The sequence below is a fragment of the Ciconia boyciana genome, chromosome 5 (assembly GCF_034638445.1).
Source record: "Ciconia boyciana chromosome 5, ASM3463844v1, whole genome shotgun sequence".
NCBI classification, from domain to species: Eukaryota; Metazoa; Chordata; class Aves; order Ciconiiformes; family Ciconiidae; genus Ciconia; species Ciconia boyciana.
Window position 1 is genome coordinate 56,231,134 of NC_132938.1, and position 24,225 is coordinate 56,255,358.

General features: G+C 41.7%; 1 protein-coding gene across 5 annotated transcripts in view; it reads right to left on the reverse strand.

The window, feature by feature from the left end:
* Window positions 1–2,789: 2,789 nt before the first annotated feature.
* Window positions 2,790–24,225, reverse strand: part of EMCN (endomucin) — a 57,031-nt gene continuing 35,595 nt past the window's right edge. The window contains exons 7-13 of one of the 5 annotated variants that reach the window (XR_012042671.1): window positions 21,184–21,237; window positions 19,829–19,924; window positions 18,052–18,076; window positions 16,961–17,022; window positions 11,895–12,823; window positions 11,708–11,755; window positions 11,422–11,499 (exon numbers count right to left, since the gene is read on the reverse strand). Coding sequence is in view for 3 of the 5 variants with exons in the window: in XM_072862503.1 (XP_072718604.1) it covers window positions 11,444–11,499; window positions 11,708–11,755; window positions 16,961–17,022; window positions 18,052–18,076; window positions 19,829–19,924; window positions 21,184–21,237 (341 nt within the window). In the remaining 2 variants the exon portion in view is untranslated. The other 4 variants (XR_012042672.1, XM_072862505.1, XM_072862503.1 and 1 more) reach the window with 4 other exon arrangements.

Genomic DNA, 24,225 nt, shown 5'->3' on the forward strand with positions numbered 1-24,225 from the left:
CACTTCCAGCAACGAAGATGCTGGTGGTAGCAGAGAGATTTCTGGCCCTGGCCCCGGCACAGCCGGGTGGGGAAGTGCTTCTGCCGTGGCTCTTCACTCAGGGGAGTGTGCAGGGTGGACACGAGGGAGCTGAGAAGATCCTTCAGCTGTCCGTGCCGAATATCTTGAGAGTATTGGCGTTTCACGTCAGCTGCATTCACCGGGGTTAATTAAAGCCTGTTTTATAGATTGCCCTCGGCCATAAACTGAAAAGCTGCCTCAACTGGGAATCAATAGAGTAATCTTTAAGCTCATTTATTTTATTAGATATAGAGTCCTAATTTGAAGAAATTGAGGAGCATAATTAATGGTGCCAGAGAGGTCCTGAGATGCATATTTAAAGCTTCCTGAGAAGAGCGCTTTGCCCTAGGGCGCAGCGTGCTGGAAGTGCCCGGCACGCTGGAGCGCAGCAGCGGGGCTGGGGTATGCTCCGGTGGGCGAGTCCCGGGGAGCGCTCCGGCACTGCAGAAATCCAACAGCAATTCAATAGCCAGCGTGCTGGGTGGCTCCCTCACCCAAAAACTGAAGGGCAGGCTGCAAACAGCAGCGTTGCCACCACGGGGCAGGAAAGCCAGATCCCCATCCTGAGCCAGTGAGACCTATGTGCTTTACGTCCTTCTCTAAGTCTACTGCGCACTGGTGTGCGGTTAAATGGTTCATCCCTCTTCGGTGGGGTGGAGTCGCTTCGAAACCACAAAAGCCTTTGGGGGTTTTGGAGGGTGAAGTATCCAGACGGTACCGCTGCTTCCCCTCGCAGCAGCCTCGCCGGCGGGCGGTACAGCTTTCCCACACCAAACAGAGGGCCCCCAAGGAATATTTTTTATTTGAGCATCTTTCTGAGCGGTGCCATAAGCAGCCCATAAATAGTCCTGCCCACAGACCCTGGGGTGTCAGGGGCCAGAATGATTCCTGTGAATAAGCAGAAAAATGAACAAAAGACTGACCCGTTCATGAGCAGTTCACGAGGTCCTTGGCCAAACATGCAAAAACAAACATTTAAGTACTTAGAAGGCTAATAAGCTGCTCATGGAATTTTAAAAAACACCTAATGTCTACCTCTTCAGCCTCTACTTTTTAGAAAGAATTATTTTCTTTTTTCTATGCTGTTTTCTCATTTCTGGACTTTTTTCCTGTAAATAATGATCGAAGTCTTTTTCTTTTTGGTACTTTTTCTCTTCTGTGAGTCAAATAAGTTGCTCGATACAGCATCTTAGAGTAGAAAGCCAATAGTCAAGACACTGTATACACTTTTTTTGTTTGTTTGTTTGTTTTTTTCTTTAGTGCCCACCTGTCTTGTTTGGGACTGTGTCCAAAATCCCAGTGTGCTGCATGAATTTGATCACTCCCAAAATATTGCAAGTCTTTTAACTGAACAGGGTTAGGACTCTGGGAAGGGTTCAGGGAAACTTTTCTATCCTTGAAGACAGCGACTCACCTTCCCAAGTTGAGCCTGAGGTGAACAGTGCTGAAAATACCTTTCTCCTGGGAAACCTGAGCCCCACAGGCTTTACTGATAGTGACTAACGATATCCCAAAGTCTTTGCCAGCCAGTTATGTTCTTTAGTCTTGTAACATGTAGATCAGAATCATATGCTTGACCTAGAAACTTGTTTAACTAGTAACTTATGAGCTGAACTAATTTGAAAGCGGGTCCAGTTCAATCACATTTGCGTGGGCATGCTCATTCCACACTGAAGTGGACATCATTCACTTCTGTAGTAAATTATGGCACAGAAGCTGAAGAACACTCAGTTTAGGTGGGGCTGTCCACAGAAGATTGAGTCAAACTTTACTGGAAAGTATTTTACAAATGTGGATCCACTTTCCTAGGTACCCTCATATAGACAAACCTCGCATGTGGAGGACCAACTTTTGCTTTTGGGTTTTTTTTTTGTTGTTTTTGGGTTTTTTTGCCATGCTAGTGACTAGAAAAACTCGAGTGGATCTTTCAGACATGTATTACACTAGAGCCGTTGAGCCAGGCAACTGGAATTGATTTTTCATTTCTTTTTCATCTACGTTGCATGTAACTTCTCTTCTTTAATAACTGAGTTCCCTTTGCAGTCAGTTCATCACCGCCCATTAAAGCCAATTCCAGCATCTCCAGCTTTGCAGAAGAAAGAGCCCCAAATATTCTTCCAAATCCTTTCTGTGCTTTACAGATATCCTTCAAGCAAATCTATCTTGTCTCCTTCATATAAACATCAGTTCCCTCCTGATCCTTCACACAGATGGAAGAAGTTCGTACGTTTCCCTTTACCACAAGCTCTGTCGCCTCAGGGGTTAAGAGGATCACAGGTTCTTCATTTCTGCTCTCTACTAAACCCACCTCTTTTGCTTCACACACTCACACAAGCCAGTCATTTTGAGGTACATTTCCCAGCCTTCCGATGAGAGCTTGGTTGTCTGCCATGCCCCTTATCATGAAAAGCCCAAACATCTTCCCCTGTTTGGGTGTTTTTCACTTTTCCAGTACCAAGATTTGCAGGAAGCCCTGCCCTCTCCCCATTAACTCTTGTAATGAGGAGGAGATTTCTGTACTCCACTTGCCACCCCCGGCATGCCTTCTGCAAGGTCTCATGCTCCCCCTGCCACCACCATGCCCAGAATATCTAATGTCTGCTCTCTAGGCTCCCCATAAAGACTTCGGCTCACTCTGTGCTACAGGAATGCAGAGTAATGAACAATAGTTGTATTAGGTATGGGAAATGCATTGCATTTCTGCAAAGAGAAAAATAAGAGCCGCTTAATAAAGAGAATAACTTTTAATAGGCAGTTAAATTTTTTTTTCTTGACACACAAGGGTATTTCTGAACAAATTTTGCGCAAACATATATATATATATTTCACAATCTTTCTCCGCTTTTTTCTACCGTCCTTTCAGTATGATGCAACATGCTACAAAATATTTTTTTTTTTTTAAATCAACATGAAAATCCACAATGATTGCTTTTTTCATAGGAAGCTTCAGCAATCAGGAATCTGAATAGCTGCAGATGCCAACTAGCATATTTTAGATGGCCTGACCTTTCCAAAGTAGGCATCCAAGACTCCTCTGCTCCTGAGCAACCCAAGTGATCCAGGAATACCTGAATGAACCACATAAGTTCAGCTGCAGCATGGAGGACACTTGTTGATTCCCCATCTTTTACGGAGCTTCATCAAAAGTTTCTCTTGGTGCCGCTAAGACAGAGGATTGTTAGACCCATCAAAATGGAAATAAGAGCAACGGTCAAGCACAGGGGAATGAACGCTTTTCAGCTTCGTGTATAAACATGAACTAACAAATCTGCTCAATCTCTTACCATACTGCTAGGTAAGTTTTATTATTTCAGAGAGGGAAACTGTAGAGAGAAGTTCCTCAAAAGCATTGTACAATTGGTATCAAAACTTAGATCATCGACCTGGCTCTTGGTCCTGCACTTACACCACCAGTTGTTTTCCTTCCATTTGCCAATAAAACAATGGAGGTTCTTGGCATGCTACCAGAGTCAGTGGATTGAGACTGAGCAGATGCTCACAGTAATATAATTTTCAAACATTTATAGTTCTAGAAAAATAGGATACATGCAGGTAGAAGCACTACTTGATATTTTTGAATTGCCAGCTCTGTACAAATTAAGAGAGTGTGTAATTAGCACTTGAAACACTCTTCAAACTTCCAGAGTTATTCAATAACCCACAGGAATCCCATGCATTACTCAGAACAGAGGGAAGAAGGTTCATCTGTAAAATTGCTTATCTTGCTGATCCCCACTGTGCGCCCCAGGCTATATAGGAGACATTTATAGCATACGTAATGCAATTAGCCAAGGAACAGGTGAAAATAAACTATGTTGCCTGCCACATTACAAGGATCATATTCAGTAATTTACAGAACTTCAAATAGCCTCAGTGCAAGGTATATTCCCCCCTTCACAGAAAAAAGCACACACTTCAGCATTTCACCCAGGCATCCCATCCTGTAAACATTTATGACAAGCAAAGTGTGTGCTACAGTGAGGAGTCTAATGGAAATCACTGAATTAATTTTCATAGTGGCAATATGCCCAGTACTGTTTCAAGGGTCAGGCCCTGTTTGTATTTTGCTACATACAATTAAAAGAACCCTATCTACCATAAGTTCAACAAAGTATGCTAACATATTCCTTCCTGTATGTGCAGAAAGTGTTTTTAGTAACTACTATGCAAACATCACCTGATTTTTACATTCTCTTCAACCTTATTGAAAGTTTTCCTGCTTTTACTATATGTGAAAATAATAAATACATATGATATACCAGTTATTAAGCCATCAAAAAATTATGTGTCATTCCAGAAGGGACAGGAGACACTTCAGATTTAGAAGTCAAGAGCTGGTCATTAACGCAATTGTCCTGCCTGGTAAAAAGCTTCAGCTGCTCCACATTTCCTGCGGAACTGCAACTTTGGTGGGAGGCTCCTGCATATTGTGATAAAACAGGCTGCTTCACATCTGAAACGACAACAGTATCTCAAGATTATTATTCCAGGTAAGGTTGTTCAGGAGCATAAGAGTAAGCTGAAATGGACAACATAAAGTAAATCCAACATGGGATAGACAACGAGGAGTAAATCCATAGTCCAGGACACTGTCCTGCATCCACGCAAACAGAACCACCTCTGGGTTTTCAGTAACGTAGGCAAAATTGCATTCTGCTGCTCTAATTCAAGGGACAAAGAAGGTTATTTTGTCCTTACTGTTGGCATCAGGAAAGCTCAGTTTGTACATCCTGAAGGAAATTAGAATAGGCCAAAAACATCAAAGATGTTTTGCAAAAGGGTCTCTCCACATTTCTAGTCAACTACATCTCTCTCAGTGGGGGGTGATGGAACCCGTCCTAAAGGGGCTTCATCCTACAATGACGGTGGAAGGCTGGGCTTCATCTGGGCCCAACGTAGCTGCCTCTGTCCAGTCCGTCCCACATATGCTGGGACACCTAGATCCTCAGGGCCATCCTTCTCCTCTACCTCCCTGCACTATCCTGGTCACACAGGGCCCTTTCCACAGCCTACCCCTTTCCCTCAGCTGCTTCCTTCTCCCACCCTCAGCAAAGGACCCCATTTCCCCACAAATGAGAGAAGCAACTCCATGAGAAGTGGAGATTGCGGTTCCTGAGCGAGCTTCGTACATGAAGGAAAATGCAGCACCCACCTCACAAACAGTGGGTTTCAGAAGTGCTCTGACGGTCTCTGCCCTTGCACACATAAAAATACTGTCCAACACCTGCCAGTTTTGGATGTTAGCCACCAAGGATTTCAAGCCATAATAAACCACCTCAATGAAGTGCTTGCTTTTGCATGATGTGGAGCGGACACAGGTTTTTAATGAAACCGAAGGAGCTGAACAATTCTGGGTACCAAGTTCCTTTTTTATAGGTAACTGCCTTTAAAAAATCTCTTACTTCTCACACAGACAAAACCAAAATTCACCTAGGGAATTACAACCAGGAAAAGCTGAACAGTTAAAGCCAAATGATATGCCTAAAAAGGTCTACCTCTGCGAGGTGGCAGCTTCTTCGCCCCTCAGTTTGCCTGGTGATGGTGTGCTCAAGCTGAGCGTTGTTTAAGCCATTGCTCCTTGAGGCTGCCGCCAACTGAAGTCATTGCTCTTTTTGTTTTGCGTTTTTAACCCTTTTGTTTAGTTACATGGTACAATACTGAGACTAACAAGCATTACCAAGACTAACGAACACTCTTACAGGGCGTAAGACAAAAGCAATAAACTTACGTATTTATTGCTGAGGTGTGAAGAGTTGCCGAGTTTTATTCTTCCCCTGAGATGAGTGCTCTCCTAAGAAACAGAAAATATATTTGCATCACTTAAACATGCAAAGACAAAAGGACAAATGAGTCTAGCGGGACACATCACCGACCACCGTACAAACTAGCCAGTCTCCTTGTCAGACTTACTTAACCAGCAAAACCTGTCCACACAATAGATTTTTCCTACTCTTTCTGTGTTTTATAGCTTATTTCCTCTATGATTTGCTCTCAAATGGTGGGTTACTACCACAAAGTATTTCCAAGGCAGTTCTCAAGGGGTTAGAAAAGGCATATGACTTTAATTAATTTTTAACTATGATTAGAACATTAAATTATAAAAAGATACAACTATAAAATTAATTTTTGCCGATATCGCTGACAGCAGCTCAGTTCCTGCAAAGCAGGAAAATGAACATTTAACAACTTCAGTCAGGGATTACAGACAGTTCTCACTCCTCCTTCCCTGGAGAAGCGGAGCCGCTGCCAGCAATTATAGGCAGACAAATAAGCCTCCAGATGAGGATGTGTTTACAGTTGTCCTATTTCCAAACGCGTGTCCCAGGAACTGCAGTGGGATTTCTTTGCACCAGAGATTCGTACATGGAGATGAACAGGGAATGGCACCCCCAGACTGGACAGAGCCCCATGGAAACAGGCACGAGGGGGGGAAACCCCAAATGCCTCCAGGAAACTGCGCTCTGCCTCTCTGCTCACCTGCGGGAGACAATTCAATGCCTGACACGTACACGAGAGGCAAGAAAGTGAAGAGATGTACTACATTCTAGCAAAAGTGAATATGTATTAAAAAGCTCGCATATGATCTGTAGCCTGGGGTTGAAAATTGTAATACAAATTAGGATTATAACAAATTCACTGATTAGGCATTTAAATAATTAGCAGTCAAATTAAGTAGTTGCACTCCTGAAGAAAATAGAAAAGACTCGTCAATGGTTTTCAGACAGCTTTTCTTGGCAGCAAAAAGGGCTTTTTAATTTAGTGCAGCCTGTTGGAGATGAGTAGAAAACTTGGTATCAAATGGGGTTCAATGAGAAACACTGAAAATTGTTCAACAATAACGTGCTGGAATGGTGTTTCCTTCTCAAGTGTTCAATTTTGGATAAAATTATTTTAATAATACTATAAAGTGTTGCTAAGTTAGAGCTTCAGAAGTTCTGATGATGTTAAATTTCAGCTAAAAAGGCCTTCAGCAACTATTTCAATAATTCATAAAACAATTTTTTAGAGAAAAGGGAAGCACAAGTTTCTGGTAGAAAAAAATGAAACATTTCAACAAGATTTATCCATTTTTGGTAGGCAAAAAGTTTTTGTTAGATAAAAATCGTGTTTTGAAAAGCTAAAATAAAGTGAACCAGTTCAAATATTGTATTGTTTTGTACTAACAAAGGAATGAGATTTTCAAGAACTCTCATTTATTTTTTAATTTATTTTTATTTGTTTCTTCCTTTATTATTTCTTCCTTCTGCATGTTTCTACCTTCCTTGTTCAATATACAGAAATAGAAGATTTAATAGGGCGTGAAATGGAGAAATTGGCAAGATTGTTTAAAAAAGAAGGTGTAGGAGAAATTCATTGAGAAAAATATTACCATGGAGAAGATAATATTCAGTAGTTGGAAGAAATGTCAATACTTTGTTATCAGTTCCACTCTCAGCTGGTTGCTCTGCCTACGCTAGAAATTAGGCAGACTTACATGGAAGACTATACTTTGCACCGCAGGAGAATAACATGCCTAAGGCGAGGCTCCAGAGCCAGCACAGCTCCTGGATAACATCCCCTCGACGTCCCCAGGCTTTGGCTCCGGGCAGGAAAGGGGTGAGGCAGTGCTGGCTGCAGGAGGCAGGCTGCTCAAGCGGTACCTGCCCACAGCGGTGGTCAGGACAGGAGCGGTGAATTTGCCTTACTGCAGACCCTGAGACTGCAGCACACAGACACTCACATGCCCCATCCAGATTTCCTATAAGCATAATCCCTGGAAACAGTGAACTGCCACAAACTATTGCTGGGGTCAACGTCCCCCCGTAACATCAGTGATTGTCCGATGAGGGTTCGCTGCAGGCAGGGATGCTCTGCGTTGCTTTGCCACTGCGCTCCCAAGAGGGCAGGAGCCTGCAAGAATTCTGAAACAAAACCAAGTTATCGCTACTCCATGGCTGCAAACGTGTCTGAAGATGTTTGCATTACAGGGTCTATAATCGTTAGTGCCAACTAGCAGTTCAGTGATGAAGAGAGAGTGATTATGTACTGGAGAAGAAATGGTCACACAGATGCTCTCTGATAACAGAAACAAAGGGTAACACACAGTTTTGGATACAGAGCTGCAGTATGCCTTAAGACTGCACAGAGAAGTGTCTAGAACAATTTTGGAGTCTAACGCTTCAGCAGTTTGATGTTGCGCTAAATATCCGGCTGCAACACAAAGAGCAAATTAAGAAGAACATTCAGGTTAGTTGCAAGCAGGAAGACAGTTTTATTGATCTCAAAATAGCCCTCGCTGACAGAAATAAATTCCAAGACTGCAAACAAACCAAACTTGCCCCCAAACCATCATCCACTATGAACAAGACCTTGCTTCCCATAAGGGAAATGAAAAACAAATACTTGGCGTTTAGTATTTTGTTAGAACAGATGATATTTTAATTGACTGAAGGAATTATTTCACACTGAACTGTTTGCCAATGGAGAAAATACACAGTGCAGTGGCGGTGCTCAACCAGTCTAGACGGGTTACTTGCATGGTTTGAAGGCTGTCATTGAGAGAGAAAGGGTATCGTTAATACCAACAAGAGCAAAATTGCTGGGCAACATCATCAGTGAAAAATTGACTTTTGTTGATTGTGGGTTATCCATTTAGGGGAGGGTGGCACACAAACTGCAGGGTTGCACACTAGGAGATGGAAGGTATCAAGAGAGACTTGAACCATCAGCTTCTCACAATATAGTTACACAGCATCTTGCATAAAGGTAATCTAGTATCGGTTGATCCCATTTGATAGGTACCATGCCAATAATTTTCTGATACTGGGTTCAAAGTTCATTGCACGTTTGTCTACTTTGATAAGGAAATGAGTGAACTGCAGAACGTGGAGATGAAGGGAACTGGAAGAAAGTATTTGGTGCAGTTAACAAAGCGCTGTCAACTGCGCAGCTGCAAGTGCAACGTGACCCCCTTTACCTGCGGTCCTGCCTTGTGACACCTCTCCTGATGGAGGAGGAGCTGTGGGCTCATATAGATTGGCAGAGGGCAGCGAGAAGCCAACCTCATATATATCACGCACTTCTACAAAAACTGAAAGAAATGATGCACAGTTTGAGAAAGAGGCCTTAGGAATAATATTTGGAAAATGAAATCAGATTGATACTGACATGGAAGTTGTAGTTGACAAGCAAAACCTTCCATTAAACCTTTTATTCTCCCTCTCATCCTCTGATGTTGCACCTCTTTGTTGATTTTTGTCTGAAATTGGACTGTAAACACAAAAGACATAGGCACCTTGAAGCCTCTAAACGTTACTGTCACGTCATACAGACAGATCTGTCGTTAAACTGTCTACCTTATTGCCGCAGGAGGCTGCAGATGCCACAGGGGATATGACAAATTAACGGAAGTAAAAGCCACTGAGAACTGTGAAGCACCAAAGATACAACCTCTGGTTCAGGACATGGCCAAGCCACAGACTGCTGGAAGGCTATGGCGGAGGACACGTTTCTGGACTCCTGCCCTCTTTGTGATCCTTCCCTCCACATCTCATGCTAGCCACCCTCAGTGACAGGATTTGAGGCTACATAGATCCAGGATCTGAGCAGGCACAGCTGGCTCAGATCATAGCTTCATAGCTGCAATATTAAAAGAGAAGGTGCTTTAGCAACTACTGTAATACAGCACCGGTCTTTCATACACACAGCCTCCCATGTGGCACCCCTCAAACACTTCTTCTGGAGCCCCGATCACCGATTTACCCGAGTAAATTGGCAGCCTAGGCACCGGGCCTGATCCAATACACAGTGCACACATCCTCCTCTAAAATGCAGTCATGCTTAAAAAGGATGAGGATAAGGAAGATGTAATAGGAAAAATTTTGTATTCATAACCCCTGATCCTTCAACATGTTTGTTTTACGTGCGTGGGAAGTAGACTGAGTACACAGATACTGAAGACTCTGCAAAGTTAAATGTTTAACCAGGAAAGCAATAGTACTTCAATGAAAACACAAGGTTTTCTTCCTAATTAAAATTTCACTTGTGCAGTATTTGATTTCATTTTTCACTCTCACAAATATACCTGTTTCTGACTATTAACGTTGCACCCTGATGCCAGTATATGTGAATAAGTAATGAGCACACAATCAGCTGAAATTACAGATTGTATAAAATCAATTTTGAAACTCTGAAACAAACATTTCTTTGTTTCACCTTTGTGGAAGGCTATTGTATTAATCTCACTGTAATTTCCGCCCCCCCTCCCCCCCATTTGATTCAGAATCTGAATATATTATTCAGAATACACATATACTGCAGAACATGATGATATAAAAGAGAGTTAACAGGTCATATCACTATGAGTACAGAAAGTCTTTAACCTGGGCAAAGCCCTCTTTGACGTTATTGGGAACGCTGGAAGAAAAAGGATCTAAAAAATAGCCTTTGACATAAAAAGTCGGTTGTACTGCATCTCAGATTACACTGTCTGTAAGAAAAAATGAGTTGCACTGTTATTTCACTGTGATATCTGCTGCTGAGAAATTGCTTATAAGTGGCAATCTGGTTTGGAGCAAAGAATTAAAGCAAGTTTTTCATAAAATGTGATTGCAGAAACCTATTTTTTATAAAAGTATAAAACTACCTCTGCAGACACAGGAATCTAAATGTCTATTTTTACCGTGCTGAACTAAAAGAAAGGGGGGTGCATTACAGATGCTGGAGAACAGCACTGAGCTGGACCCAGCGCCTGGATGCACTGCCTGGGTTTGGTGTGGGTCAGTGCGTCCAGCACCTGCAACGTGCTGCAGTTCTCCCCTGCCACGCACTTCACCCATGCACCTGCAAAATGCTCCTCGCCACTGTCAGCAGGACAGAAGGTTCTGTACAATTCATCATGGCAGAGAGAGCGTGTATGGAAACATTCAGGTGAAGGATAGGAAGGCAATTGCTGCTGAACAGCCAGCAAAGAGTGGGGAGGTGGCTCCCCCAATAGAGGAACATCTCAGAAAGCCACAGGCTGGAAAGTTAGCAAACACTCCACCGATGAAAACATCACCTGACCCTCAGCGGTCTCTGATTGTAAGAGACTGCTTTAGAAACTCTTGCAAATACGCACAGCTCACAGACTGAATTAGAAACATAGAAAGAAGCATACGCTATTTAATGGTTTTGACTACAGTTTTGCCCAAGTGTCTCAGCGGGAAGTGTGTGCAGTCAGGTCTTTGTGGTGCGAGTAAACACAAACAGAATCCAGCCATGAGCTGCAAACAGCTTAGAAAGTTTATTCTTCAGTTTCTATGAAGAAAGAAAACACAACTTCAGGCCATTATACAATACAAGGTTAAAAAAATAAGAGTATCAGAAAATGAGAAAGAGAAGGAAAGGCAAGCAGGTACTTGATCTATTTCTTTGTTGTGAGGGGACCCTTTTCTATGAAGCAGCTTCTAGGTTTTCTACCTGCAGGGAAAAAAATAAGACACTGAAAGTACAGCTTGTAATAGGAAAAAGAAATAATCAATATCATACCCTCACATTAGTAGGAACACCCGCTCTTACCGCTTCTAAGTGTGCAGCACACCAGCACACTGCTCTCTGCTGACCTACATTGCTTATCTTGCAAGTGAGAGGAAGAGGGAAGGGAATTTTCAGTGACAGAGTGCCTCACCTAGAGACTTGGCTTCTTCACCTGCTTGTAGAGGCATCCACCTGGCTCCTAGACAAGATGAGAGAGAGATGAAACTACCAACGCATGCTGAGAAAACCCCATGGCCTGCTATGGAACCATGCCCCCTGGCATGGGTAAGTTTCCCTGGGTTGGGCCCCTAATAAGGTAAAAAACAAAGATTTCTTACCTCCTTAAATGCCACGGTCCATGCTCAGATGTGCTCAGCATAGTAGAAACCAAGGAGGAATAATCCTATACCCCAGCTCCAGATTTGTCCCATTCTACCACAGCCACAGGCAGAATAATTAAACAGTCTCAGCATTTGGAGATTCATGGAAAGCGGTGATGAAGATAGTCATTCAACCACATAATTTCAGAAGACCACAGGATTTTCCAGGTCCAAACCCTAGCACCACAGTGGACTGTCTCGTCAGATGCTGAACTTCATGTGTATTCCAATGACTGAGGAAAGTTTTTGTGCTGAATGAGAACAAGGGTTTTTTCTTTGTTCTGTAATGATTTTGGTGCTCGGTCACTATGTATAGCACAGTCATCAGCCTCTGACATCGAAGGCTAGGAATCCTCAAAGCCTTTACAGAGAAGGCTTTGGAAATTCAGGAAGTCCAGAAGAATGCTGCAGGCACAAACTAGGGCCGCGTCAAAAGTGACTGAAGTTATGGGGTCCAATTAATCTATGCCATGAAATCCCACATATCTTCAAGGTAGGTAGCTCATCTTGTGCAAGGGACGCACCCAAGAAATGTTATGAAAATCTACAGGTGGGAGGTCCGTTGAGTCGAAGAAGGTTGCAACTCTAAGGTTGTTACTACTGTTAACCAACAGCAGCTTTTGGAAGAGATGTGGAGCATATGGGGAATACTGGTTGTTCTACATCCTCGGTTCATACTATTTTGTACTGCACTGCCACCTGAGAGCACCTCTAGAGATTGATTGATCCCTTTCTCCAACGTGATTACAGTAAGTTAAGGGTGTTTCACATGTGACCGGTCAGGTGTCTCCTCAAATATCCATGTTTGCCTGCTATATTTTCCCAGCCTTGTTTAGTGGCAACACTTGAATTTTCATTTGTGTCCACAGTGGGTGTCTTGGGAAGCCCTAATGCAGACATGTACCATGGACCCTTCTCCAGCCACCTTCCATTCCAGGTGCCTCACCAAAATCTGAGCCACATCAGCTTTGACACATTTAATATCCTTCCAGCAAATTCAATGCAGAACAGACAATACCCCTAGAAGCCGAGTAAGTCATATCCTCCCCTACCATCTCAAAAGAGCGCACACTGGTTAGAAAACATGCCCTAATGAATCAGCTTATGCTTAGGTGCCAGGATTATACCTAACAACTCTGAAATATTATGCCATCTGCCACATTCTTATGAGACTTTATATTGAATATTGAACTGGTGTGCTGCTACTATAAAGGTCCTTCATACATTTTACCTGTTCTAGAATGGGTACTCCAGGCAAGGGCCATGAAAGAAGATTGTCAAGTCATTACTCAGGTATCAATGTTTCTATCACATATCATTCATCTGTATGGAGTAGCCTTACCCCAATTTCTATTCCTCAACCTTTCTGTTACCAAGGCATTTCCATCCCTCAACATTTTTCATGAGTCCTAAAAGGTGATCAATACCTTCACTGGTTTTCAGTGAAATACACAAGAACCCTTACAGCAAAAGCTAGGTATGTTTTCCAGATAGGCAATACTTTATCATTAACATCATGGATGACGGTATTGATCTCTTAGTCATCTAGTAAAACCCTCCATCTTATATTCTTGGGAAACATATCTACCACTGACAAGCCAGACATGCAGTTCTGTGGGCTATATTGAATTCCAAATAAGAAATATTTTTGCAGGTAGACTTTCTAGAGCTCTGTATTGTAGACCATTTATTATCCCTAGGAAGAGCCACCCTAAATTTGCCTGTATAGTCAACATAGAATGGCTGTAGCAAATCCTGTATTTGCACATTAATGTAAAACTTTTGAGACTATTCACTATCATGAGCATTTTCATCCAAGTTGAGTTTTCACATAAGCAGCATGTACAGGCACTTATCTTGCATCAGGTGTTGCAGTTCACTGGCAAATGTGCATGAAAAATTCAGAGTGGTTTTGAAAAATTCAAACAGGTTTTGCCTGTTTGTTTTTTTACTTTACATCAGTTCTCAACCAGTAGTGCCTTAGAGCTCATAAGCCATCAGCAACTCCATGTTTCTAAGAAGAGTTTTAAAAAATGAGAATATGAAAGCTCAGTTTTACCTATGTTCCTGATGATATTGCTCGATTAAAAAACATTACTTTAGTCCAGGCTTAACTGAAGACTGTTTTCCTGTATTCTGTCAGATGAATTGTAGGCATTTGAAATAATATTTTTGATTAAATTTAATTCAGCTATGCTTCTGAAAAAGGAGTCTTTCGTTTTTCTTTTCATTTATAGTCAGAACCTAATTTTAGAAGTCCTAAAATAGGATCCTTCAGTAGTCAATGGACCTCCATAGGTCAGCTCATTCCAGTTCAAGATACATGTCCAAGACAGATGGCATAAATAGCCCTCTGGACACATATATCTCTTTAAACTGACTATGTGCAGCTAGCTTAGTTTTTAGATAGATAAAATAAGGCAAAATTAAACTCACCATAACATTTGATAAGATATATCACGCACAACATGACACAGGGCTTTTCTAGGTTGCCTGCTTGAGCAATTTGTAGGTCGTATCCTTACTTGGTTTGTATATATGGTTTTTACACATTTTGGAAACAATTATACAATCTCAAAATCTTCTGTTTGGAATAATAAAAGTAAAAATTAAAAAATCCATAAAGTATACTTATAATTAAGCTTAAATTGAATACATGTCAAAGCAGAACTTTGTTGTATGTATGCTTGACGTTAGGCAGCTGAGCAGCCTGTTGATAGTGAGAGGATGATGTAGGTCTAACTGTAAAGTTAAGGCTGCTATTAAGAACTTTCTAGTTTTAGTCGAAACCTTTTGTAGTTTTGTTGGTATGTACAATCAGAGGCGGCTATAACACACACTTTCTAAATGGCTGGACAATGAATTCACCTTTTAATTGAGCTGGATTTTATGTGTCTAAAAAGGAAAAAGAAGAACACATGTAAAGAAGTTTTAAACAGTGCAGTTGTTTTTGGTAGTTGGACCACGAGTCAGACATTTCTCAAGTTTCTATCTGTACTGTAAGAAACACTTGCCTTTATGCCCAAGCTTTTAATGAAGCAAGTAAATCTTACACAAATGGGCAGGCATCCTAACATATTCAAAAATACCTGTATGAGTGACAAATATTTCTGTAAGAAAACAGGCCCTTCTTTCAGACTGCTTTTAATTTAAGAAGTAAAGCGTCTGTAAAAACCTGGGGAAACACAGGACTTCCATTTTTGTGAAAGCATGTTTAATTTTGAAACATATAAAGATGTAAGGATTCAAGAGAAAATGGTAGCTAGTTTAAATATGAATTGTATTAATGAGAAGAGGGCAAGAATCTTGTCTTCTAAATGGTTATGACTCATACCTTCCAATTATAGCATGCATACATCATACTTCAGTAAAAAAGAATATCAAACATCCTCTGGATGGAAGAAATTCAGATACTTGGTGAACCAGTAGCAGATTAACAGGCACCAGACCTCATCTTGTGAAAAAAACAGTGAGCCTGAGTCTTTTCTCATTTACTCTGCTGCAAAACACAAATAATTCTGCTGCTGCCAATGAAATTACTTTATCGTTGAAACTGGTATGAGGGCAGAATCAATCAAAAAATGTCTATGAATTCCAGTTTCTGACTTCATTCAGCTTTCAAAAAAACCCCTATTGTTTAAATGTAAACATACACACAACTCCATACCCCTTAAAATAAAGCTAAAAGTCCATTCCCAAAGACATATTTAAAAAAAAAAATATCCCGAATCACAAAGCTCTGAAGTGCAGTAGCTTAGGTGCCAAAGTGTAGTTTGCATTTGCTCAGCAGCAGTGGGGCAGAATGATGCAACCTGCAATGGAGCATGTTTCTCCTCCGCCTCTAGCCTGCTAGCGTGCTGCTTTGTGCCTGCGAGGCTGCAGGGACCTTGCACAACTCTCGTTTATTGCAAGGGCTGCCAGAGCTGCCCTGTGGGTGTTTTGGATTGTGCAAAAGCTGCTGGGAATTGCAGAGAAGGCTGGAAAGTGCAAACTGTGCCTCGCCGGCAAGTAGAGGATAGTTCAGATCAAGTCCTGTGTTTCAGAGGGCTTCTCAAGAATTTAGAGGAAAGGGGAGAGCAGCTATGGCACAACCTCTGAAATGTCAGTAGGGGGAAACAGATGGCCAGAAACCCTAAAAAAAAAGGTTTTTATACCTAAAAAAGCATAAAGGAAGAGGCTGTTTTTCCTGGAGGACTTCTGCAGATGAGGCAGGAGAGAAGGTGGGACATACATGGCTGAGGAAGTGAACTGCAATGGGTGAAGGGGGGAAGTTTCACCATGAGTAGTTCTACCGTGAGAGATTTCATTTTTTTGTTTTTTTGTTGAATAGCTGGGAATCAGATTAGTCAGAATTTTGTTCTGCCTCAGTCTTGTTTTGTGCTACCCTATTTCTTGCAGAACCCATAACTGCATCCATCTCTTCGCTTATGTTGATGAAATTTTGCTTTCTTTTGTGCATGTTATCTATAACCTCTGTTCCTTTAGGTTTTCTGACACTCGTATTTTGCAAGAAACTGGATCAGTGAACCACAGGACAGAGGAATTCGCAATGAGAGTAGGATTTTGAATGCAAAGGGTGGCTGGGTACAGGGCTGACCGAGCACTGCCAACACCAACTCCAGCAGAGCCCTGTTTACATACAGCTCTGACTCCCAAACCTGTTGGCCCCTGGGATATTACCAGTCCTCAAACTTCCTTGTATAGCCAGATCTAGCTGTTAAATATCATGATCACGGTTACTCCTGAACATGCCTAGCTGTAGATCACTTACCATCAATGACATTAAAAAATGATTTTCCCTAAAACAGTCATACTTCTCACTTCCAAATACTGATACCACACACAGTGCAGCTGCACTGCAGCTCTACAGGCTCCCAGTCTGGGGATTTGCACTGTAGAGGAATTGTTTGCAGTGACTTTGACCTGACAGGAACTGAAGATGATTTTACTATTGGAAATGACATCCCAAAACTGCTCATCTTTGGGCTCAGAGAGACAGACATACACACAGAGGAAACACTTACCAGTCTCAGGAGAAGTTGTCTTCACAGAAAGAAGTTTGACTCCTTCTTTGTCTGATTGGGCCCTGTTGAATTCAGAAAACATTTAAGCAGACAGTCAGCATGCAGCTCAGCACGCATGTTGCTTAGACAAACAAAACTCTAAGATTATGATCTGGAGGAGGCAGCACCTATGCCAGTCTACACTGGCAGGCTTGAAATGGGCTTTACATGAGGTCGTGCGCAAGTCTTGGTGGTGGAAAACACCACATACCAATATCTCTGAAAACACTTTTAAAATGTGTAATAAATCAAGCTGTATGACTCCAGGTTCAATCTTGTGCTCCACAGAATTACATCTGGGGGGAAAAGAGGGAGCCATCTTTTTTCTCTGTCAATACAAGGCTTTTAGCCACATTGAATTGCAGGAAGGACCCCTTCAGATGTCCAGGGAGTCAGGGCTAGCAAGTAAATCAGCAGCCCAAATGTTGCTGTTGGTCATGCAAAACATAGAGGCCACAGCCAGACTCTATGGCCTCTAGTATATATCTTGTAATGGATCTTTTTCAGTTTCACTCTCCTGAAACTCCTTATGCCAATACTGTTTTAAGTGAGCCTCTGCAAATGGACTAGTGGAGAGAAGATGGGACAGAGGAAAATGAAATAATGGGGGACACGAGAAAAAGAAAGAGAAAAAGAATCCAGAATAAAAAACATTAAAAAGAGAGAAAACATGAACAAAAGAAGGGGGATGTGAAAGATGGGGGGAAAAAAATAATCAATGGGGCAAAAATTGGAAAAAAAAAGAGAAAAAAGACTGGGCCAATTGGCCCTATGGCACAGCATAAGCCGTTTATCCCGTTTCAAAAGGATGCCCTGCAAAACAGTTGAGAGCCATCGCATTTCTATCCACGCTGGAACAGCTGCTTATCATGCATACAGGTGTACAATAACTGCAAGCGCATCACTTTCAACAGGATATTTCTCTTTGGGGTGGCAACCGCTTATTATGTTTAAACAGAAAAAGATCAAAGGAAATCTCGTGCAGAATCTGCTGCAATCTCAAGTGCCCCATGATAGATCTCAAAGCAATGAAAAGACAGGGTTCAACCTACTGTTCAGTGCTGTTCTCTTGTCTCTCTGGAAGAAGGAACAAAGTTAATATCATTTTGACTGCGGGAACTTAGTTAAGTAAACATTTAGACATAGCTATTGCAGTTGCTAGCAGAAGGCTTAGTTGTGATTTTGCAGTATTGCATTAAGTACATTAACACAATCAACCAGCTTGAATGGTAATTGGTACTTTTCTAGTTCATCTTCCCAAAAGATAATCATGTCATCTATGAAAGTGAAGTGATACTGCTCGAATCGATACTTCTGGAAACTAGGGAGAATGATACGTGACTTGCGCAAGAGCACAACAGAAGTGCATTTTTCCCTGCAGCTCCCAAATCCGCTGGTAGCTGGCACAGAGGAGGTGAGCATGCAACAGTTCTCAAGTACATAACAACTGAGCTAAAAGATACAGGGTGAGGGGAGTGAGAGAACAAGCTGCCAGACTGTACGCTCTGGGGGGGTTTAACCTGGCATGACATCTGAGAACAGTCTGTCATCCCCACCGACAAGGAATGGGTTTCTCCCCTAAATGAATCATATACTGAACATATTTTGTTCTGATGTGCAAGTACAGGCAGATGGATGGGGCTGAGGGCTTACATCAGAGACACGGAGCCAATTCTAGCCCCATGGCACTGGGCACAGGGCTCTCCATCCACAGGGGAAGCACACTGGATAGACCTGAACAAATCCTGCAGGAACCACCACAGATACTGATCTACTCTAGCTTCCAAGTGAATTTGCTAGTACTGTGCCTGCTAGCATTTGTCCATGGGGGAGGCTGGCGAGGAAATGTTCTTCACCTCCTATCTTTATCTCTTGACTCCAAATATTCAGTAATTTCCTAAGCAAGGATCACATCTTCCTCTGTTTACCTGGGTCTGGTTTTCCATGTCATTGGCTAAATTGGTTGCGACACACTGTTTGCCTTGGTCTACAGCTTCAACACCCTGTTGTGATTTTATATTTCCAAGGCCTGGTGATTTCACAGTTGAAGCTCTGCACAGGTCTCCTAACTCATGCCAGCTTGCAGGGAGAGAAACCCCACAGTCTGGATTCAGATCTGGGTTTTCACTTAATGGAGAATTACACTTGCCTGTGGCCCACTCAGGCAACTCTTTGAAACATTTGACAAATGGAATTTAATGGAATTACACCCCACATTATCTTAAGTATTTCATGGACAGCAGCAAAACAGATACTGGCTTTAGCTGATCTGTCAAAATGACTGTTTCTGAAAATACTGTTTGCTCAGGTATTTTGTGCCCATGTGCATTATACTGTAACTGGAAAATTTTACTTCTATTATGTACGTGTGTGTGCGTGTGTATGTATGTATATATCAGGTATTTTCTAAAAGAAAGCATTGATATTTCTTTGCCTGTATCTAGAACAGAGATAAAATAAATATAGTGATTTTGTTAAACAATATCTCCAAACTTAGTTTTCACTGTGTTTTTCTACCCAATTGATTGATTGTGTTAGCACAGCTGTTTGTTAGCTCTTTGTAGCTGCAAAAGCATGAACAGAAAGCTTTATGGCGTTATATATTCTCCAAAAATCAGAGACATTTTTGCTCCCTCTGTTCTTCCTACTGATTTTGAAAATGAAGTGTTACTTCCCTACTTTAGGCAAAATACTTTGAAATACAAGAAGCTTTCCTACCAGACTACTGCAACATCTATGGTTAAGGTAATCTAAAAAGACCCCAGAGATCTTTTAATAATAAAAAGCACATTGATCTTTTTCCCATCACAGAGAAAGCAAACCAAATACCTGGAGTTTTCTTCTGGCACATTCTGTACAAAGCCACCAGTGAGAAGACAGAAAGGGTAATGACTATCAAGGTGATGACAATTGGTAAGATAACGCCTGCAAAAGAGGGACAACATAGTGTCAGTTTGGGGGCCAGTGTTGATGGTTCCCAAAGATTTTTGCGAAACAGTCATGATTCAGGAATAAATTTTTGATATATGCAATTTTTTTCCCCCTCTTTTTTGAAAACAAGACTCATTTGAAATTCAGCAACTGAAGCAATTATTTCTCTTTTAACATTGTACACCCAGAAAGACACCAAGGAGTTACATAATTCAGTAACATTCCCCACAGCACTTCCAACCAGGGATAGAAAATGCAAGATCTCCTTTTTAAATGAGGACATTTCTTTCCTTTTATTATTTCCCACCATCTGCCATTTCCTGACAGGTGTTTCCCAGCCAAGAAGCAAAAAGGAAAGAATTATGTAACGAAGAGAAGCTTTCCCGAGGAAATATATAAGCCCAGTTTCTCCCCATTTATCTTTTTTTCTGGCAGCAATTGGCCACGTTCAAATTTAACAGGTGCTCTCTCGCCTGCTGGCCTAAGCCCTGTGTCGGGGGAGGCTGCGGCTGCATTCCCGCAGCCTTCCTCAGCATCAGCCATCATGCCCGCCTCATATTTAGAGATAGCATCTTTGATGGCTCTTGGTGCAATTAATATTTAATATTCATATAGATGTGTGTGTGCATCTATGGAACTAGAGGGAGAACCTGGAGACAAGTTTACAGTGGAAAAACATCAAACATATTTTGCTAAGCCAGTACTTTGGGTAGGAAATAACAGATCTGCAGCAACACTCTTGCCCTAGAGATGCATAATATTAAAATAAAAGATTAAGTAACATGCATCATGCAAATATCAAGTGCTTGAAGCATTTGCAGAAGACGCCCTCCTAGTCCTTCTCTCCCATGACAATATGAACAATATATTCATCTAATACATTCAGAACAATATATTCACATAATATGTACTCATAACGGTATATGAACAACATTTTCATATGTTTTCTTGTGTCTTCTCCCACAGGGGATGACTGTGTTCACATTTTTTTTTCAGTTTTATCACCTTGACTTCAGTCCTTGGGAATAAATGTGCTGCTCTCCAGCGAGAGTGGTGTCAACTTGTTAAGCTCTGTTTCTCTTTGAGAGAAGTTTTATAACAGGCAGTTAAATTGGGTTTGTAATAGGGTCTACGTCTGGTAAGGCTAGAAATAAAACTGCCAGTTGCATTTCTCTGCTGCTCCAATAACTCATCAAAAGCCAAACTGATCAACTGAAAACTCAAAAACTGGACAATAAAGCAGGAACACTCACTAGAATAATGGGTAGCACTCTCTTGCACTTTCTTGCTTCCAGGACTGCCAAAAGCTAGATTTGCAAAAGAAATATTGCCTTTCAGGTTAACATGTAATTGCCAGAACTCCCCAAACAACTCCCCCTGAAAAACTACCCTCCCAAAGCAACTTCTGTGTCCCCAGTTCTGGAGCCATTTGGTGCTCCACAGCTATAGTTTTCAATAATACCTGGATAACTTGGCAAGAGGGGTGGAAAAGTTTATCTAGTGTGACCTAGAAGAAACACACACTTTGCATGGGTGCAGTCTTCCCTAGGATCATCTGCTTGTCCACTTACAGGTTATGAGCTACAAACTTCTTCACTTTTAGGAGGTTAAGGTGCTGTTCAACATTAGAAGAGATCTCTTAACAAGCAAATAAACAAGCAAGAGAGTGAAAAGTAGACCTGCCTCCAAAAGAAGAAAGACCAAAATTTTTCACTGCTAATTAAAAAAAAGTGCTAATAGCAGATGAAGAAGTCTAAAGAGGTGCAATATTAGTAGCTAGTGATTTTCTTGAGAGTTGAGTGTTATAAAAGGATGTACGTGCTCTCTGTGCCACATTTGGGGACAGCAATGACTGTTGGGACCCTCTGGGTGTTTTTTAGGGCAGGGTTTAAAGGAATGCATTTCTACCTTCAGGTGCTAATCTGAATTTGAGCCATGTATCGACAACACAAGATATTTATTACCTTGTGCATACAGTCTGTGGAAAAACAATCACTGAACTTTGAGAGAGAAAAAAGAAAAAGCAAACATCGGTGCTTCCCCAGTTACATTATATTCTGTATTGGATGGAGGCTTGAGCAGACGTGTGCTTACGGCCACTGAAGAAGCTGACCAGCTGGACAAATGGATAACTAGATGCCTAGCATCGAAGTTGTAATGCAAGGCTGAGCATTTCCATTGCTCATTTAAATACCAGAAATGGCTCTCAAACAAAGGTGTCTGGGGAAGGTGGTCTGTTAAGCAGGGGGCCTAACAGAGAGTAGAGCTCTGTATATAAGTAGTGAGAACACGGTAGCAGCCACTGAGGCTCTGTTGCAGGCTCTGATCCATTGCTCAGGTACCCATTCGTACCTCATACACCTGTAGGGATGCATAGAAGAGGGCTCAACTTGATGGGTAGAAACTACAAAATTAGCTGGGTCATTAAAACCAATTTCCCAGGGCCATTTTGAGGGCTAGAATACAATTTTGTTCTGCTAAGTCCCTGAATGACAGGTCCATTTTTTTACAGATGGATTTTTTACTTTTTTGTATAGGCAGTACATGTAATTCTAGTTTGCTGAATTAGAGTAACAAACAAGGTTGGTTTGTCCCAACCCTGTAGGGGTTCCTTGCTGGACTGATTTTAAAGACTCAGGCCCACTATTGATAAATGTTTTGGTGATTGTTTTTTCTCCACTATTCTCCTTTTGCCCATATTCCCATTCTCACAACATACTGGTCTGTTCAGATATGTAAGAGTACATTGTCTCCTGATGCAAGAGGAGTAAAGCAGGCAACAGCCAGGGGCCATTTTCTCCACAGGTTTGCTGGATATGCCAGTATACTGGATTTTCCAGGTAAGTAGGAGACACATAGTCCTACTTTAAAATGTATGTGGATTGACTGATGGTGCAAAAGGTGCAAAAGGGAAGGATTTGAGAGACCTGTGTTTTCATTTTGGTTCTACTGTTGTGTAGCTGTGTGAATTTTGGGCAGATTGTTTAGCTTCTCTGTTTCTTTTCCTTCCCTCCCCCTCCGCCCCCTTCATTTGTCTGGCCAGAGACCGAAACCTCCCGGGGAAAAATGATCACTTACTATGTGCTTGTGTGGTGCCTAAACAATATAGCCACAGCTGAGACATTCTGATGCTATAGTGTAGGAAACAATCATTGTCTGAGACCCTTATCTCTGAAAAATCACTATGTTTCTTTAAAGCAGAAGTTCTCTCTCCGTGGTGCCTGTCTGCTGAGGGGTGATAATGTAAGGGTGGAAACGGTGAGCCATCATCAAGTGACTGAAATAATTCTTATGAATTTGTAATTCCATGTGATTGCTTTAGATTTCCCAGGGAAATACTACTGCCCTTTTCACTACCTTACCTGATATACTGCATGATATACAGGGCAAGCGGGCAATTATCACAGCAATGACTTATCCTGGATACTGACTGAAAATGTCAACAGAAACAAATTACACTGAAAAACATGAATGTGTATCCCTGTATTTGTGCAGCATCTCCTCAGGAGAAAAACTAAGGATTCAGATTCACTGGTTATTTTCCTAGTTCTCTGTTAAATGACCAAGATATGAGTAACGCAGGAAAGACAAATCCATAGGTTAGCATTTTAACTACTTGAGACCATCAATGAGAAATACAGTAGCTAAAAAGAAGCACTACTGAATGAATAAAATGGATTAAGGAATTAAAACCTTTAAACTCAGTTATCCACTTCATTAATTGAAGTTTCTCACAAGCCAGCCCATCATGTCTACTTTCTCTGGATCTGGAAAGTGAATCTGGAAGATATTTTCCAGCTATGGAACGATCTGGGATCAGAATAACAATTGGAGTAACACATCATGGTAACAGGAGGGACAAACTTTTGCTGGAAGCAGCAGCAAGAACTGCAGTACAGAAGAGACTGTTTCCTGAAAAGCCCAGAGAAAGGAAAAAAGGACAATACAGGTTCACTAGCACAGGAAACTCTTGCCTTACTCTGGGACCTGCTGCTTCTAACCACAGGACAAGGAATGAGAGTCACTGACAAGGACAAGCTCCTTGGTAAACACTCTATTTATATCCATTTCCCATTGCATCACATAATATGCCAGGCCGGACTTTTTTTGTGCTCCCACCCTGTTTTCTTGTCATTATCTGCTAGTCCAACATGGCATTCAGCTGAAATCACAGCAAAGTTACTCATTGCTACAAGTTGAGCATCACTCCTCTGCTTCTCTGTACTATGCTTCAGGTTCATTCTTGCCCCAGAGCCTCCCTGTTCCCTGAACGTTTCCTTTCCTCAGGCTGCCCC